The sequence below is a fragment of the Brassica napus genome, chromosome C2 (genome assembly GCF_020379485.1).
Source record: "Brassica napus cultivar Da-Ae chromosome C2, Da-Ae, whole genome shotgun sequence".
Classification (NCBI taxonomy): domain Eukaryota; kingdom Viridiplantae; phylum Streptophyta; class Magnoliopsida; order Brassicales; family Brassicaceae; genus Brassica; species Brassica napus.
The window spans coordinates 56,369,883-56,387,495 of NC_063445.1; the positions used below are offsets into that span (position 1 = coordinate 56,369,883).

A 17,613-nucleotide genomic window follows, 5' to 3' on the forward strand; every position below is an offset into this window, starting at 1 on the left:
CAAGGTTCTAGAATTGATGTATAAGCTGTGGTATGGACGTGTCTCAGGGATGTCACAAGAAGTTGTTGATAAGAGACATATTCAAGGTTGCTAGTAGTGGGTTATCAAGCTGCTAGTGTGGTCTGTTTTAACAAGATGGTGGAGCAGGGGTTCTGTTCTGGAATTGCTTGGTTAAACAGGTTAAAGATGTGAATCTCAGATAGTATAAGCTATCAGTGAGATTGACTACAAGTTGAGTCAAGAAGCTTCAAGCTAGAAGCTAAGATGATTCTGGTTTTCTGCATTTGATTTAAATGAATTCAAAGGGTTTTGATCTCAATGCGCATGAGAAAATCCTAGAAGCTAGCAAATGAATCAAAGCTTTGCAGAGGTGGTGTTGGTATTTTCTCAGTCACTGAAGTATACTTATGGTTTGGACAGAAGCCATGGAAGTTATTGTGTGATTTGAGAAGTCATAAGTGATAAAGCTTATGGAGTTTTCTGTTGGAGTAACAAGCTGGACGTTTTCTAAGCTTGGTACTGGAGTTTATTGAGCTTTATATCAGATATTCAGGTGCTGCAGGTGCTAGGAAAAGTCACTGATGAGTTGAGCTTAATACAGATTTGTGTTAGAGCTGGTTTTCACAACTCAAGTGACATGAAGATGTTCTGATGGCTCAGGTTCGGCAAGGTGAATTTTCACAGCTGATGTGCATTGAACAAGATGTTGAATGCTGCAAGGATCAAGCAGGTTTATGGTCTTTAAAGCTGCTAAGGATCAAGGATGAGTAGTGATACTCAGAAGCCGAGACTGGAATCCAAGAAGCTAGAAGAAGAAACTCTCTCTCTCAAGTATGTGCAAGTTGTTTGGGTTGATCAACATGTTCTTAGGTGGAGATTTGTGAAGATAAGAACACTTGTTGATCAAGCAAATGAAGATCAAAAGTAATCCAAGGCTTAACTCAAGTTAGTATGGTGAGTTGAAGATGGGTTAAGTTACTTTTGGGACCACAAGGAGGAGCCTCTCCATTTTGTCCTCTTGTGCATTAGGTTTGAAGGTGTCTCCACTATAAAGGGAGGCTGAGAACGTGAGAGAGAGATTGAGCCACACAAAGAGCTTAGAAGGGTGAGAGAAACATGTGAGCTTAAGCCTAGCTTTGGGTTTTCTCATTAGAGCATAGTAAGATACATTAGAGTGAGTTCATGAGTGATATGATGAGTGAATCACTTGTATCTTTGTAACTATGTTATACCTTCTAGTGGATTCCGAGCTGTAGTCTCGGGGAGATGTAGTGACCCTCGTTAACGGGCGCGAACTCCTTAAATTGTGTGTGTGCTCCCATCTTCTCCTTCTCTCTATTCTCTTCTTCATACTCTCTACAACTCTGTTTTATGCAGTCTCTATTTTGGACTTCCAGCAACTTCTATCTTGGTTTGTTGTGGGTTTATGCTGAGACAAAGTGATGTCTTTAAGCCTCTGAATCCTAACATACACGATACGATGATACTACATATGTAATACTCCAATAGGCAATAGACTAATCAACTAATTTCCCTACCATGCAACATTGATAAATTAATTAAACCAAAAAATTAATAAACTAATAAACACCGTCACCAGCTAATGTTTAGAAGTGTAGGATTCGAGTGCATATGTATATCGTCTCAATTCTCAACTCAGAATTTTCGACATTTGCAATATGATAACGTTAATAAGTCCAAATTTTACGTCAAACAGTAGTGGCTGAGAAAGAAACTACAGTTTTTAACGTGAAGAAGTGTTTAATCACGATACGAAGGTAAACAAAAAGAAGACCAGGTTCGTGTGATGTTGGTGATTAATATAACAAAAGTATTCGTATACGAATTCTCGACCGTGATAGAACAAGAGTAACAGCATGAACTATCAAGGAACAAATAAATAGACGAAAATGCTAGATATAGACAGAACTGAGGTATCGAGTGGGAAATAAGAAAATAAAAATAAGAAACGTCACTAAAAAGTTCACCAAAAAAAAAAAAAAAAAAAAAAAAAAAAAAAAAAAAAAATTGGACAAGTTCACTTCCATTGACGATCTCTCTCTCTTCTCTCTCTTATCTCTCTTAACTTTCGAAAAACCCTAATTTTGATTGGCGCCGTTCAGCCGGTGGCGGATTCCGGCGAGTCTGTCACTGTCGTCACCGGCTGTCTTCCCCTTAATCTTTTCTGTCTCTTTCCCTTCTCTGTTTCGCCTCCTTTCTCTGCTCTTTGTCTCACCGATATACCTTCTGTTGTGGTCTCCCTCTCTTCACTGGCGTCGCTGCTCGGTGGTTTGGGATCTGGAGCGGTGGTGAGGTGCGTCTGTAAGGGTGGGGCTTGGTGGTTCTTCCGAGGGCTAACTTCGAGGTACCGCTCAGATCTGGCCAGATCTGCTTTCAATGGAGGACGATTGTGCTTTGGTGGTGGTGCTCCGGTCATCCTCGATTCCTCCGGCGTCTGTTAGCTGGTGTCAAAGACAGGTTTCCTCGTTCTCGGTTGGAGGGCTCTCGTCCCTGAGATCTCTACTTCAGATTCATCGTAGTTTTTTACTACCAATGAGAAACTGATGTATCAAGAGTCGATTTTGGGTCTCAAGCGAGCTCCCTGGCGGTGGTGGTGACTCTCTGTTAGTGGTTTTTCCTTGTACGTGGTTGCAGGGCTCCTTGTGGCTAGAAGGTGTTGCTGTCAAGCTTATGAGGAGTGCTGAGCTCTTCTTCTCATCTTAGCCGGAGGTGGCGGTCTGGTGAACTGATTAGATTGAGCTTCTTTGTTCGATTTTTGGTCAGGCTCTGGTTCTCAGTGTCTGTCGCTCGTGCGGGTCATTGTGGTCTTAGGTTGTTGTAGTCTACCTTCGTCTTCATTCCCGGTGACAGCGAGTGTCGCTAGCATCTCTGCAGTAAGGGTTTTAGTGCTTTGGTTCTTGCCCTGTGGTGTTAGCTCCTTTTATCGTGCAGGGTCTGGTGGAAGTGGCGGGTTTATCATCCATTTGTCTACCCAAATAAGAGCGATTGTGGGATTGTTGTCGGGGTGTTGGTGGTTCCGGTGAGGGTCTTACGGGTTGTTGGAGTTATCTGTTACCTTTGATCTTCAGGAGGGAGGAGCAGAGGTGGCTGTTTGTGGTGATTGGTGTCTGGGGCTTCGACAGGCTCTGGTTCGTCGATTTCGCCGCTTTGGTGCGGCCCCATTGTCGTCTGCTGCGAGCTCCGAGCTCTCGCTGGTGTCTTTGCTCTCTGCAGGTGGAAGGGCTTCGTGGTGAGGTTATGTTTTGGAGGCGAGTGCCTGGGCAAGCCAATATTACCGGCTCGTGACTCATATTATAACTGATGCCTTACTATGGAGTTTCTGAGCTTGCTTGTTGCGTACTCTTGCAACTCTCACAAGTTCTCTCGAGTGCTCTCTCCTTCGTCTTTCGATGTCCGTCCTCAATCGTGTTTTTCTTTACTGTATTTTGTTGTTGTTTAGTAGTTTCATTTCGGTGTTTGTATTTTCTGCTACTAGTATCCTTTGTACCTTCTGTCACAAACTCAAAAACTGGTAATGCAATCTTAACATGTTTACCAAAAAAAAAAAAGTTCACCAAAAAAAAAAAGTGAAACAAGTTGTTTTGCGAAAAGAAAGTTAAGAATATGTTTTAAACATCCGCAAAAAAAGTTATAAATTCAAGAAAAGTTAGAAGGATAAACGCAATCTAAATGCTTGGATGAGATTCGATGCGAACATCGTGAAAGGATAATGATAAGTTTTAGTCTGCGAGATAAACTATGATCATAAACAAAATGAAATGGACATGTTACGACCGATGAGATTGGATGTTAAGCAGATCAGTTGTTCTTTTTTTTGCTTCCAAGTATATATAGTAGATTGATGCATAGAAGAGCAAGTGGAGAACATTCTGAAATGAGTTTTGAGGCTTAAGGCTTGCATTGTTCATAGAGATCAGCCATATGCTAAGGAAGTTATAGTAGAAAAACTTATTCGGAAAAACGATGCGTGCACCATATGATTTTGCCCCAAGGGACATTAAAATAACTACAATGAACCAAGACAAAGTGAAGAATATTGTGGGATTATCTTAACTTGGTTAACATATAGAAGCATCTAGAACGAGGATCTTAGTGATTTAATTTGGTTTTCTATAATCAAGGATTCCTCTCTATATGCTACAATCCAAACTGGTCCTCACTAAATTGTAGATGCGCAGCTTTTTTCTTCCAAAGATATGGTGGTGTTGGTGTTGGTATCGGCATTTAGTTGAATAGTGAATTATGACCCGTGGAATCAATAAACACGTCATGGCCTACTTGGGTGGGTTTCCAAATTTATGGTGTGATTACATCATCTAGCTTCTTTTTTTTTGTCAGCCATCATCTAGCTCAATGTCAAGAACGAGAGATGGTGAAATATAACGTGTGCCCAAAAATATGCCGATCAGCAGATGAAATCTTATGTAATATAATTATGCATGGGTAAGACGCGGATGACTGGATGAGATACCTAGTTATATATACATAGAAAGTAAGCCTACATATTCGTGTGATGAAACATCATAATACAAAACAAAATTTGGAAGGAGGAGGGAAACCTAGTACATATATGTATACATAACTTAAAACACCGTGCAACTACTCCAATCACAGATTAAAGCCTTAGAACCGATCATCAAGGTGGATTCCAAACTAATTAACCCCAAAGAGGAAAAAAGAGAATCAAGTAAACAAGAAGTTACAAGTTTTTGTTAAAAGAAATGAGAATATAGAGAATGGATGAATTGAGGGTGTTCAAAAAAAAAGGAAGGGAAATGAGAATATGTGAGGGGTGGTAAGAGACGAACAATAATGGAAAAACAAAAAAAGTGGCAAACAAAATAGGACCACGTCGAAAATAACGAGTGGTGTTACAGTATCCCTTCAATTCTCAATGATCAAGACAATTTTGTCCAAAACAAAATGATCAAGACAATAATGTCTATCACTTTTCCACTTCACTATATCTACAGTATCCATGACCCAACTGTTTCTTATTTATTTTCTTCTTTTGTGTTTATAAAATTAGATTTATTAATTTCCAGATATATCTAATAAATAACTTGATTTAGATTCCGATTGGTGACACATAGTATTAACATTGAGTTGTAATATGTATTATAACTTAATATAATTTAGAGTAAAAATTATGTGGTAAAAATATAGATTTATGTAGTATGTTTGCAGTAAAAATATGAGTTATTATTTTTATTAAAATAAATGATTGATAAAATTTACGGTGTAGAAGTTGCAGTATATTTTTATACAATTTAAATTAATTAAAATATAAATATTAAGTAGGTATTGGAAAATAAATAATAACTAAAATAATTAAACAATTATTATTACTTATTACTATGTATGCAATTTTAATAATTGAAAATAAGCTACATAATGCATTAATTTCAAAATTATAGTTATAAGTAATACTATTTATTATAATATCAATATTAAAATAAATTACACAATTATTAATAACTTCATTTTAAAATTAAAAATTAATAGTAAAAAATAGTGTGCATTCCAAATCACATTTGAAATTTCATTTTGCATATTGAATTATGCAGTATCGACTATATATTTATATTCTTGATATATATATAAGCCATACAATTATGTTTTGAACAAAATTTGGTTCTTGGGTAAATCAAATCATCTTATTTTTTTCATGATATCATAAGAATAACCACCTACTATCATTTTAATATAAACGATATGTTGCATAGTACTTTTCATTAGTGCTAATCCTTCTTTTTGTGCTAGAAATGCTTGAAAATAAATATGTATAGCTAAATGTAGTAATATATACAGCATCAATTTGCAAATATTCTTCTTGTTAGAAAATAATTGCGAGCTAGTTTAAACAAATTGATCTATTTAAATAATTAATAATTCGCGTACCAAAATATCTATCATAATCAACATTGTCAGTATGTACGTGTGTATATATAGAAGAGAATAGCTCTTAAGCTCACCACCATCACACAATTCATTGCTCTTCTTCACAAGTTTCTTTAGTCTAATCTTATAGTGTTATAAAAATACATATTTCAAGGATATATAGAAAGCAAAAATTCAAAGTCTACTTGAAAAACATGAAAACACCTAGCAGCTCTGTGGGCAAGACCCAAGAGCGCTTCTCGATTAGTCTCATATTCAGATGTATCAGAGTTCTCATTAACAGATCTATTTCTTTCTTACCTTTTTAGAATATTTCCTTTCTGATTTTAGTTTCCCAATATAGTATTTCCTTTGGTGTTGTTTGAACCTTTAACACATTAGTGTTCATATATATATATCGGAGAAAATGTCAAGAAAGCCATGTTGTGTCGGAGAAGGGTTGAAGAAAGGTGCATGGACCACCGAGGAAGACAAGACGCTCATCTCTTACATTCACGAACATGGAGAAGGTGGCTGGCGCGACATTCCCCAAAAAGCTGGTTAGTATATATATAGTATACACAGGCATGTATAATTAGTATTTATTGTATAATATTTTGATGAGAATATGGTGTTTAATTAGGGTTGAAAAGGTGTGGAAAGAGTTGTAGACTGCGATGGACTAACTACCTAAAACCTGAGATCAAAAGAGGCGAGTTTAGTTCAGAGGAGGAACAGATTATCATCATGCTCCATGCTGCTCGTGGCAACAAGTACGTTTATTTTTAACAAAAAGGACTATTATATGTTTTTTATGTGCGTATGAATCCTCCGGTAATCATCATTCTAGTTGTCTCTTTTTTTTTTATTACCGCAAACAAATTTTATTAGTAAAAAATTTAAATTACAAAGTCCATATTCAAAACACACAAAATGTTATATAATCTATATATACATCATATATTAAAAAGTACAACATGATAAATAAATTTAACGATGCTTCTAAAGTGAAGTTTTACTTCGAAAAAATTTATTCGTTATTTTTTCCAATGTATTTGACAATTCTCTGATGCAAAATATGTGTTTGGTTAGCACACATCATTTAGTCTATATTCCATAAAAAAACTTCAAAATAAATTTTATTAACTGTGGTCTTCCATCTTATCTCTTTCACTATTCTTGTCTTTAGGTGGTCGGTCATAGCGAGACATTTACCTAGAAGAACCGACAATGAGATCAAGAATTACTGGAACACGCATCTCAAAAAACGTCTGATCGAACAGGGTATTGACCCCGTGACTCACAAGCCACTAGCTTCTAATACTAGCCCTACTGCCACCACCACGCAGCCTGGGAACTTGCATTCTCTAGATGCATCTAGTTCCGACAAACGATACTCCCGGTCAAGCTCAATGCCTTCCATGTCTCGTCCTCTTTCCTCCGGTTTCAACCCATCTTCCGAGATCACCACACCAGTTCAGGGAGGTTCCTTGAGTTGCAAGAAAAGTATTAAGAAATCGAACTCTACATCAAGGCTTTTAAACAAAGTTGCGGCTAAGGCCACTTCCATCAAAGATATCTTGAATGCTACTACAATACCATATGAAAGCTTTTCCAATGGCTTCCCTGAGCAGACTCGCAATGAAGAAGATAGTTCCAATGCTCTCGCTGACTTCGATCCCTTTTCTCAATCATTGTTGTACACTGATCACGAGATACATGCTACTTCTGATCTCGATATGGATCAGGGTTACGATTTCTCATATTTTCTCGAGACACTCGGGAGAGATGAGCACAACATGAATGTCGATCAGTATGGTCATGATCTTCCTATGTCAGATGTGTCACAAGACGTCGTCTCATCAACTAGCGTTGATGATCAAGACAATATGACTGGAAACTTCGAGGGTTGGTCAAATTATCTTCTTGACCATGCTGGTTTGATATATGACGACACTGAATATGATTTCTTCGATAAGCAAATCATATGAATCTTTTTATATTCGAACTGAACGGTTTCAAACTATTTGAAACTTTCCTGAACGAGAAGTTATGTATGTATTTGTCATTTGGATTGTTAAGTATATGCCCGAGAAGGCGAGAACTCATGTTTATTAATCCGTAGGGTTTGCATGACGTTGAATCAGGGTTAATGTTAGGTCACCGCAAGAAATAAGAAAATAGTACTCGAGCTAGGGTTTCTCTTACACTGAGAACCACCGTGCATGCCTCACGGATCAATTGGTAGTTGATTAGGGCCAGTCACAATGTTTCATAATATTTATTGTAATAAAGGTTGTTTTATACACAGTTCCACAAAAATGCATGTTTAAAATTTTTCACACATTAATAAAACATATTGTAATTAATTTCAGTATTAATATATACTTTTGTGGTTATCTATTTTATATAATCTTAAACCAATGAAAATTTAGTAAATGTAATTAATTTTTGAAATAAATTATTTTTCTAAAATAAACATCTTTATGAAACGGAGATAATATTTTTTTTATAGTACACATTATCAGTATTATTTTGCTAAAAGTTAAAGTCGATTCTAATCATCAGTCATACTCTTCTTTATGATTATATCAGTGTTTCCAACTTTCCATGGCATGAAGTTGGTGGTATCTTTCGTTGGATTGGAAACTGACCACACGAAAAAGACTTTTCAATAGAAAATGTACATGTGGTCCATAAGCAAGTAAATGAAAGCTAAAGATCAAGATGGGAAACAGATAATCGGAAGTGTGAGCCGATAAATCTTAATCATATAACTTTTAATATAATATATAGTATTTGTGTGAAAATTTCAAGACTGCTATTATACAACAAAATCACCCCTAGTTTTTTTTTTCTTAAAGCAAAAGCACCTCATTAGCTATAATTCTTCGATTTATAGTTTTCATTTTTCCTATATGATTTTCCATCTCCTTGTTTCAGTATATACACAAACTATTTCAATATATATAACTTAACATGAAAATATAGGTTCTTGAGATGGACTATTTACAATGCTTGAGCTCATGACAAATAGGTGAAACCACTTTTTTTTGCACCAAAAAAAAACTTTACATGAAAATACCTTAATCCTTAGAAACACGATTTGATATCTTAATTCAAAATAGGCGATAAGATTTTCTCAGCGTCTTTCCTGACAAATCATTTAGTGAAGTCTTACTCTCCTTTCGTAAATGGCCCCCCTCAGTGATTTTTATAGTGATTTATAAAAATGCAGTAGGATCTAAACAAAGTGACACGGAACTACGCAATTTACACGACCAATGTCATCCATCACGCACTCGATCATTCGTACGAGAAGTGTCGCTTGCGTCGACGATCGCCTCTTTCAATTGTCTCTACTTTTTTTTCTTTTATGAGTTTATCTCACTCCTCTTGATATGAGAATCTCACCCTCGTCCATGAATATTCGTTACTGTAAATTATAAACAACTTTTGTATTGGTTAAATTATTTTATTTATGAATTTCCTATCCAATTTTATAGGTCACCATAACCTTAACGTACCTTCTTTGTCATTTTTCTTACAAAGACCTTTTTATCGATATATTGAGAATAAATTATAGTAACACGCGAATGAAAGCAATAAAACTATGCATGGTGACATACTTAATTATCAGTTATATTTAGCATGTATTACTAATAATGTAATTTAATAACTTGTTGCAATTCCAACCATTTTAAGCCTATTTTAGTAGTTTCTTGGCCGGTTTTGTTTTTTTTTTCTTAAAGAGTCTTTAATTTAAGTATAATGGGTTACAAGATAAGAAAAAAAAATTATACTGCTAAAGTTTGCATGAATATTTTCATAATATTTGGAACCTTTTTTAGCCTACAGAAAAGTAAAAAAAAAACTTAGGGAAAATTTTAAACTACCAAACAATGTGAAATGATCGGTTTTGTTTATCTGTTTTGGATATGGCTTTGAGTTGCTAGCATTAGTTAATTAGCTTGAGGTTTTGCTCTTGTGGTGTTCAGTTTAGTTAATTTTGGTCTAAACAGGTGTTTTCATCATCTCTAAATTTTTAAAATGTGTGAACTGTCATAAAATATGTCGTTGTAGTTCTAATGTAATCTGAAGTATTTTCAACCTCCAAATGAATAAGCTCTCTCTTCACATGTGAATCATAAATCATAGGGCTGAGATTTTAACCGAATCCAACTTGTCTAACCAAAAATTTTGGTGATTTTCGGTTAGTTTGGTTTTCTAAAAAAATATTTGTTGCTACTTTATCACATTTATTCATCGCATCCAAGTTTTTTTGCGCACTTCTTTTCCTCTTTCCACCCTCAAACTAACTCAATTAAAAACCTAACTCACGTAGATCCACCCGCGTTGGACTTAACTGCAAGGCCGGTCCTGGACTAAAACCCGTAAAACCAGGATATTAGGCCCCAAACTTTCTAGATAATTTAGGAGCGCCAAATCTGAACAATTTATTACCTTAATCTAATGGTTTATTTCCTTCTCATCAAGTCCTATAGGTGATGTATTTGATTCACTCTCTCTTTTAGTACTACTTTTCTTTTAGTTTCTTACTTTTTCTAACAAAGTTAGTCTCTCTATCACATATATTAAATAAATCATTTAATTAAGCAAACCTTAGTTATATTTCAAAGTAGATGTTCTTCTTCCTATTTTGTTTTCAGTTCTTTTTCTTCGGAGAATAATTTATTAATGATCAAAGTAATCATTTGTTTTCTATTTTATTTTTTGATAAATAGTTACGTACAAGACATTTATTATAACAAGCGATTTAAATTACCAGTTGCTCAACTTCTACACTTTTCTTAACAAAAGAAAAATGATGTTGATGTTAATGTAATTTTATCATATGTTGCTATATTATATAACTTTTATTTTTATGTACAGAAAATGTTACAAAAATAAGATTAATAACCAACCTGGATTAAATATTTTAGTTATTCAAAGTTCATGAATAAAAACAGTATCTTCATGAATAATATGATTTAAAGCTCTTTGTATTTTCTTTTATTTTTGTTAACAAATTAGGATTTAATAGTATATTGCATTATTTTGATTACATACCTAAAAATTCAGTTTAAAATTTAGTTATATTAAAGAGTATAAGTTTTTTTGTGCACTTTAGGCGCCACGTAAGTCCGGACCGGCACTGTCTAAGTGTATGATCTAAATATTAATTGTTTTTGTTTCTGGACTTTTTTATGTACCTAAATACTGTTTTGTTTTTTATTTTCGGATTTTTTTTTTCGTTTACTAACACATTTTTGCAGTTCTTTTTATTAATTTTCTAATTTGAATGATGGAGAACCATCCAAAAATTATATATGTACTAAACCATCGTGTTTGAATGAATCATTTATTAATGGGCTCTAAAATAGTCTAGCTAAGCCCAATAGGCCCACATTTGTTTTGTACGTTCAGATGAATATACAAGTCAGCAGCAGTACAGACTACAGAGCCAACCGTTTGTGATAACCCTGCACTGGGTCAGAAGATGAAGAAGGCGTTGTCCACGAGACCGTAATCACACGTGGCGAAACAGTAGAAAATTTCAAGATTTTCGCCGTAAAAAAACAACAACAACGGGAGGTTTCTCTTCACTACTAACCTTAAAACCCACCAACAAACTCTTTTGGGTTTCTGTCTGAAAGAAAAGAAGACATGTCGTTGTGTTGTTCATCAACCCAACAAGTCAATGGGTTCGGTCTCAGGCCTCAAAGGTCGCTCCTTTACCAACAACCCACTTCCTTTTTCTTTCTCCAGGTACTTAAAGTGAATGTCTTTCATGTGTTTGTGGATATGATTGGGAGAGTAAACGTTATCACTTGAAAAAGAATCAGTCTTTCTTGCATTAACTGTTATCCTTAAAGTCGCACACTTTGGTAATGTAAACGTTTTGTTCAGAACGAAAGCTCATGGCGTTGTGAAGGCATCAGCTCGTGTTGATAAGTTTTCCAAAAGTGACATCATTGTCTCTCCTTTGATCCTCTCTGCCAATTTCGCCAAACTAGGAGAGCAGGTTAAAGCAGTAGAGTTGGCAGGTTGTGATTGGATCCACGTTGATGTGATGGACGGCCGTTTTGTTCCAAACATCACAATCGGACCTCTTGTGGTTGATGCTTAGCGCCCTGTGACTGATCTTCCCTTGGATGTTCATCTTGTAAAGACTATGCAGAAGGTATACACTTTGGAAAGTTATATATAAACTTGCTCAGTTTATGGGAGAATAATCTTTTTGTTTGTTTTGAAAAAAATCTGCAGCTATAAAAGGAATCAAGACCAGCAAGAAAGCAGAAGCTGTGGCTGTGTAATGTTGAAGCAACAAGCTAAAAAAATACTCTGTTATAATCTTTGGTTGGTTGATTTTGCCTTCACTGAATATCTATGTTAGTATCTTAAGACCTGGTTTGCGATGCACATGTTTGATCTGAACTGCAGTAACTCTTATTTCAGGATAAACTAAAAGGGTCCAGATGTTGATGTTTTTGCCATTCAACAGAGGTACTCTACAGTTTCAAAATAGTTCATATATACTTGTGTACCATTGTCTTGTAGATTGGGGATCTGCAGATTCCATACATTGTGCAATGAAACACTGTAACAGTTAATAAATTGGTGCATTATGTATTTTTGTTTTTGGGAAAATAAAGCATGGTCACTTGTACACATAACTCTGATCACTTAGCTTGCTCTTCTGTAAGAACATGATCATAAACATCTCATATATATTAATTGTGAAATATTACAACTTCTTTTTGTAGACACATGTCATAACTATGATGATTCTTAGAATCCTTAGAGAAATAGGTTGGTCCATCTAATTATATAATAAGTTTTTTATTAAACTAATCATAAATTCATTATTAATGTTGTTTATTATTTCCTTAAATAAAAGTTACGGAATTTCCTAATGTGTTTAAAGTATATATGACAATTAATGATTTTGAATAATAAATATTGGATAAAAAATAATGTATCTTATATCATATTTGTTTAATTTTAATCTATTAAAATAAATTAAACAACCACATTAACCATATAATAAAAATTCAGATTTTTTTTATAAGTTATATTTTGAATTTTTAAAAACGATTATAAATTTCTAAAACTATTACAATATATATATATATCTTTTAAAATTAAACTATATACCATATAAAACACATAAATATTTTAATTTCGAAATTTACTTTGAACAATTTCTTTTGATAAAATATTTGAACAAACATTAACAACTTAATTTTTTTTAAAAAATATTAATTACTAAAACTATTAATCCACATTCCACAATGAAAATTTTGTTAGTAGTAATTTAAAGTTTTTGCTATAAAATATACAAATGAGAAAGAAAAAACATATGAGTAAAAAGCATCATTTAGTAGACATTAATATTAAAATATACTATATATGTTAATATCTTTTAAATTTAATTATATATCATTTTAAATTAAAAAAAATTGTTTGGATTCATAAAAATTATATGTTCTCACCAATTTAATTATATATGTAATAGTTACTGAATTTTTAATTATTCAATATATATTTATTATTTCATAATATGTAAAAAATATATAATATCTAAAATAATTTATATATAATGTTCATTCCGCGCAAGGTGCGGATCTTAACCTAGTTAATTAGTTATTCTAATGGAACTCAACAATTGATGGATCACGCATGAATTATTTTGTATCTGCCATTAATTAAAAAAATGGATAGTAGATAACAAGAAACGATAGAAATAGAGAATCATAAACAAGAAACAAAACAAAACTCACACAATTTAATGAAAAACTCTCTAGCAACCAAGTCCAAGTCATTAACTCTGCAAACCAATGCATGCCACAATTGCATCATAAAAAAGCATAATGTACAGTAGAAACTTCATAAATTAATCCTAATCAACATGATAAATAAATAATTTTTAGCAGTCGCAAGTTTTTCGGTGTAAAATATGACACAATTTGATAAGATAATTTGATAAGATAATAAATTAATGATTTATTGTATACAAAAATTATAAATATAAAAAATATTGTATAATTTATTTATCCACATTAAATTCTATCTTTAATTTTTCTAAATATATTGATGTTATTTTGTCATTTTAAATCTAAAAATATTCATTTACATTGACAGCACATATTTTTTATACACCAAAAATTCGAATAAGAATAACTTAAAATTTGTATATGTAAAATTTAATCAATACAATTACCGTAAAATTAAGTTTCTTTTTTAATTTTACATAAAAACATAATTCAAAATATATAAATATAAAAAAAAAAAAAATTTCTGTAAATTAATAACTCTATAAAATAATAAATTATCAAAGTCCCGACATTATTAATTTATAGAGTTTTTACTGTATTTCATGTTATTGTATGAAAATATATATTATGTATACAATGTCATAAACTTTAAATAATAATTAAAAACATTAAAAATATAATTTTTAACTTCAAATAGTTTGAAAATATAAAATCTAAAACTATTTGTAATAGCATGAAATTTAGTGATAATTCAACAATATTAATTTAAGTCATCAAAAATATATATTAATTTAAGTCATAAAATGTTTAGAAAACCGGCTCACAATAAACTTAATTTTGGTGCAAATTAATTATCAGTCGTAAAGTTTCCATAAATTTGGTGTAAAAATAACTTATGAATATGTAGTAATAACAAATGTTTGTGGAATTGTATATGTAATTATCACATTAACTTCTCCAGCCAATATTAGACATCTTCTTCGGCCTCTTCTTATTTTTTCGTTATCATTTTGTTCTTTTTATCAAATTTTTGCTAATGTTTTTCTATTTTTTTATATTTTTGTCAAATATTTATTTCTCTCTCTAAATAATAATACAAACTATACAATCAATGAACCAAAGAGCATCCTTTGCCATGAACCTCTACTTCCGACGGTTCAGAAAAACAGAAACTAGCTGCTACTTCCATGGAACTGCTCTCATCATCCAGGAGAACCCTAGCTCGCCTTTTTGTGAATTCAAAGAAATTGGCGGCGGTGGTAGTGGCGTTTGCGTCGGATTGATCCTCACCCTTATCGGAGCTCTCCTCGTGATCGTAGTTCTACTCGTCTTCTTCTGTGTTACAAAGAGGCTGCTGCCGTCTTAGTGTCTTCTTCGTCTCACTGGGGAAATTTGTTTTTTTTTTGTATGGAAAGTTACTGTGTTAAATTTTGGTAATAAAAACGTCACTATTTTGCATTGTTATATGAACTCGGTCTCTAGTTAAATTTTTATTAATAGTATATCAATTATCAAATGGCAAATGACGCTCTTTGGTTCATTGATTGTATGGTTTGTATTACTATTTAAAGAGAGAAAATAAATATTTGGCAAAAAAATATATAAAAATTAGCAAAAAATTAGCAAAAATTTAATAAAAAGAACGAAATAATAACGAGAAAAATAAGAAGAGTCCAAAGAAGATGCATAATATGTGTTGGAGAAGTTAATGTGATAATTATATATTTATAATTCCACCAGCATTTGTTATTACTAAGTATTCACCAATTATTTTATATCAAATTTATAGAAACTTTACGACTGATTTTTAAACTATTTGAAATTAAAAAAAAATATATATATATTTATTTAATATTATTCAAAATTTATGGTATTGTATACATATATATATTCATACAATATTTATAGCCCACCTAGTTATGATAAAGGTATAAGACTAGCACCATTTTTCAATACAGAAATTAGCTTACTCTTTTAAGCTCTTATCATCATTCAATTTCTTGAAAGCTAAGCCTTCCAAATTCCTCAAACCTATAATTATTATGCTTTCAGTTGAATACTAATACATAGAATCATTCTCCCGCAATTCAATATGTGGTTATAATATATGCAATGGACGGTATTGTAAGCATCCAAATCTAATTGCATCACTAAGCATATCACACAAGCAAAAGACTTTTCTAGTTATTGTATCAAAATATTAGATTCATATATATGTCATAACAACATTACCTAAGAAACAAATATTCATTATTCCCAATTAAACTTGACAAGGAAACGTTATGTATAATTCATGATTTGTATTCTACTCACAAGAAAATATCATTTCCATTGCTTTTTTGTGGCTTTAGAAGAAAAATAAAATCTTATTTTATTAATTCCTCTAAACAACTCCTTATCACCAGGAAAAATCCCTTGGCCTCTCTTTATTCCGTTCTTTAACATCCATCCAACCCACAATTAATTCAAAAATATAATGATAATTATTATTATATGATATATTATATAAGGACCTTATTTGAGAAAACTCATTCAAGATTTGGTGGATCACTCAAGAACACATCTTCAAAGAAAAAGATTGCAAAAACTAGAATGAAGAAGACAATGGAAGATTCAAGCAAGATCATGAGAAGATCAATCCACACTTTCCTCCAAAACTACCACCATGCCACCACCGCAGCCGCCATTGCCCTCCCTTTCTCTGCCACTCTCCTCATCTCTCAAGCCTTCTTCTCCTCCTCTTCCTCTTCCTCATTTCACTTGAGGTTAAACACACTCTTCCACGGAGCGGGTTTCACTTCTTCACTTGACTTCTTCAACATGTTAAGCCTTAAACTCTCACAAACACTTTCTTCCTCTTTGCTCACTCTCCTTTTCTCCCTCACTTTCCTCCTCTTCTCCAAAGCTTACGTCATCAAAGTCCTTTCAAACAACCACGACTCTTTTTATTATTACCTTCCTCTTCTCAGAACTTACGTTTGCAACTCTCTCTTCCTCCTCTCAGCAAACGCCTCTGCTTTTGCTCTGTGCTTCTTCATAGCATCCTTTGGATTCTATTCAAGAAGCTTCTACACTCTATTCTCCTTAGCCTCAGCCATTATCTACTCAATCATCATCGCAAACGCAAATGTCATCACCAACCTAGCCTTGGTTTCATCAACATCCTCTCCCTCCTCAGGAGGATACACAACAACACTTCTCAAGGCGTGTCTTCTCATTCGTGGAAGAGCTTCAACAGCATTGGCACTTGCTCTGCCTACTAATCTCGGCTTAGCAGGAGTGGAAGCCTTGTTTCAGTACAGAGTAGGGAGGTCTTATTACAAAGAGGACAGAGGTATCACCTCGATAGCTGTAGAAGGAATGTTAATAGCTTACTTATACGCTCTCTTCTTGGTTCTTGACACTATAGTCAGCTTCCTCTTTTACCAAAGCTGCCTCAAGAACGATGAGGATCAGAAGAAAGGTAGAGAAGATGAGTATACGATCAAGATCAAAATCTGTGGAACAGATGACATGAAGATATGCATCAAAGGTCCAAAATGTTTCCAAGAAATCTTGTGATTTCTTGTTTTGGTTTGATGTAAATTATTGATAAAGAACCAAGAAAGGAGGTGACAAACTTTTTAAAGATTAATGATTTTTTAAAGGATAATTTCTCAAGTAGCTTTCACTTCAATCAATTACATGATCAGTATAATTCTCTTATTGATCTGATTTTAATTTATTTTCTTATAATGTAAAGTCGTATATATACAAACAAAACTATAGTTAATGTCAATCTTGAAATTCACATTTGATTATTCCTACAATGGAATTTCATTGCCGACATAATGTGTGTATATTCCTTCAATGATTTAATTACTTCCTTTAGTTGACGAATATGTTGAGCAGATTCACATTAAGACAGGGAATGTTTTGTTGTGGAGCATATATA

At 33.1% G+C, this 17,613-nt stretch overlaps 2 protein-coding genes and 1 long non-coding RNA gene across 3 annotated transcripts; all 3 read left to right on the top strand.

Annotated features, from left to right (window-relative positions):
* Positions 1 to 6,328: 6,328 nt before the first annotated feature.
* On the top strand, positions 6,329 to 7,848 carry LOC106382746 (transcription factor MYB28-like; the record flags this gene model as incomplete). The annotated part of the gene is given in 3 exon segments (NM_001316049.1): positions 6,329 to 6,461; positions 6,545 to 6,674; positions 7,091 to 7,848. Coding segments are annotated over 3 exon segments (1,021 nt in total), but the record flags the coding sequence as incomplete, so codon positions are not given.
* A 4,218-nt stretch (positions 7,849 to 12,066) lies between these two features.
* Positions 12,067 to 12,667, top strand: LOC125581578. Its single transcript, XR_007319189.1, has 3 exons — positions 12,067 to 12,085; positions 12,169 to 12,261; positions 12,361 to 12,667. It is a non-coding gene; the product is annotated as an uncharacterized LOC125581578 (long non-coding RNA).
* Positions 12,668 to 16,016: 3,349 nt separating this feature from the next.
* On the top strand, positions 16,017 to 17,457 carry LOC106382747. Its single transcript, XM_013822803.3, has one exon. It carries the CDS (start codon positions 16,173 to 16,175, stop codon positions 17,238 to 17,240), a length of 1,068 nt encoding a protein of 355 aa, XP_013678257.3. The 5' UTR covers positions 16,017 to 16,172; the 3' UTR covers positions 17,241 to 17,457.
* Positions 17,458 to 17,613: the final 156 nt, after the last annotated feature.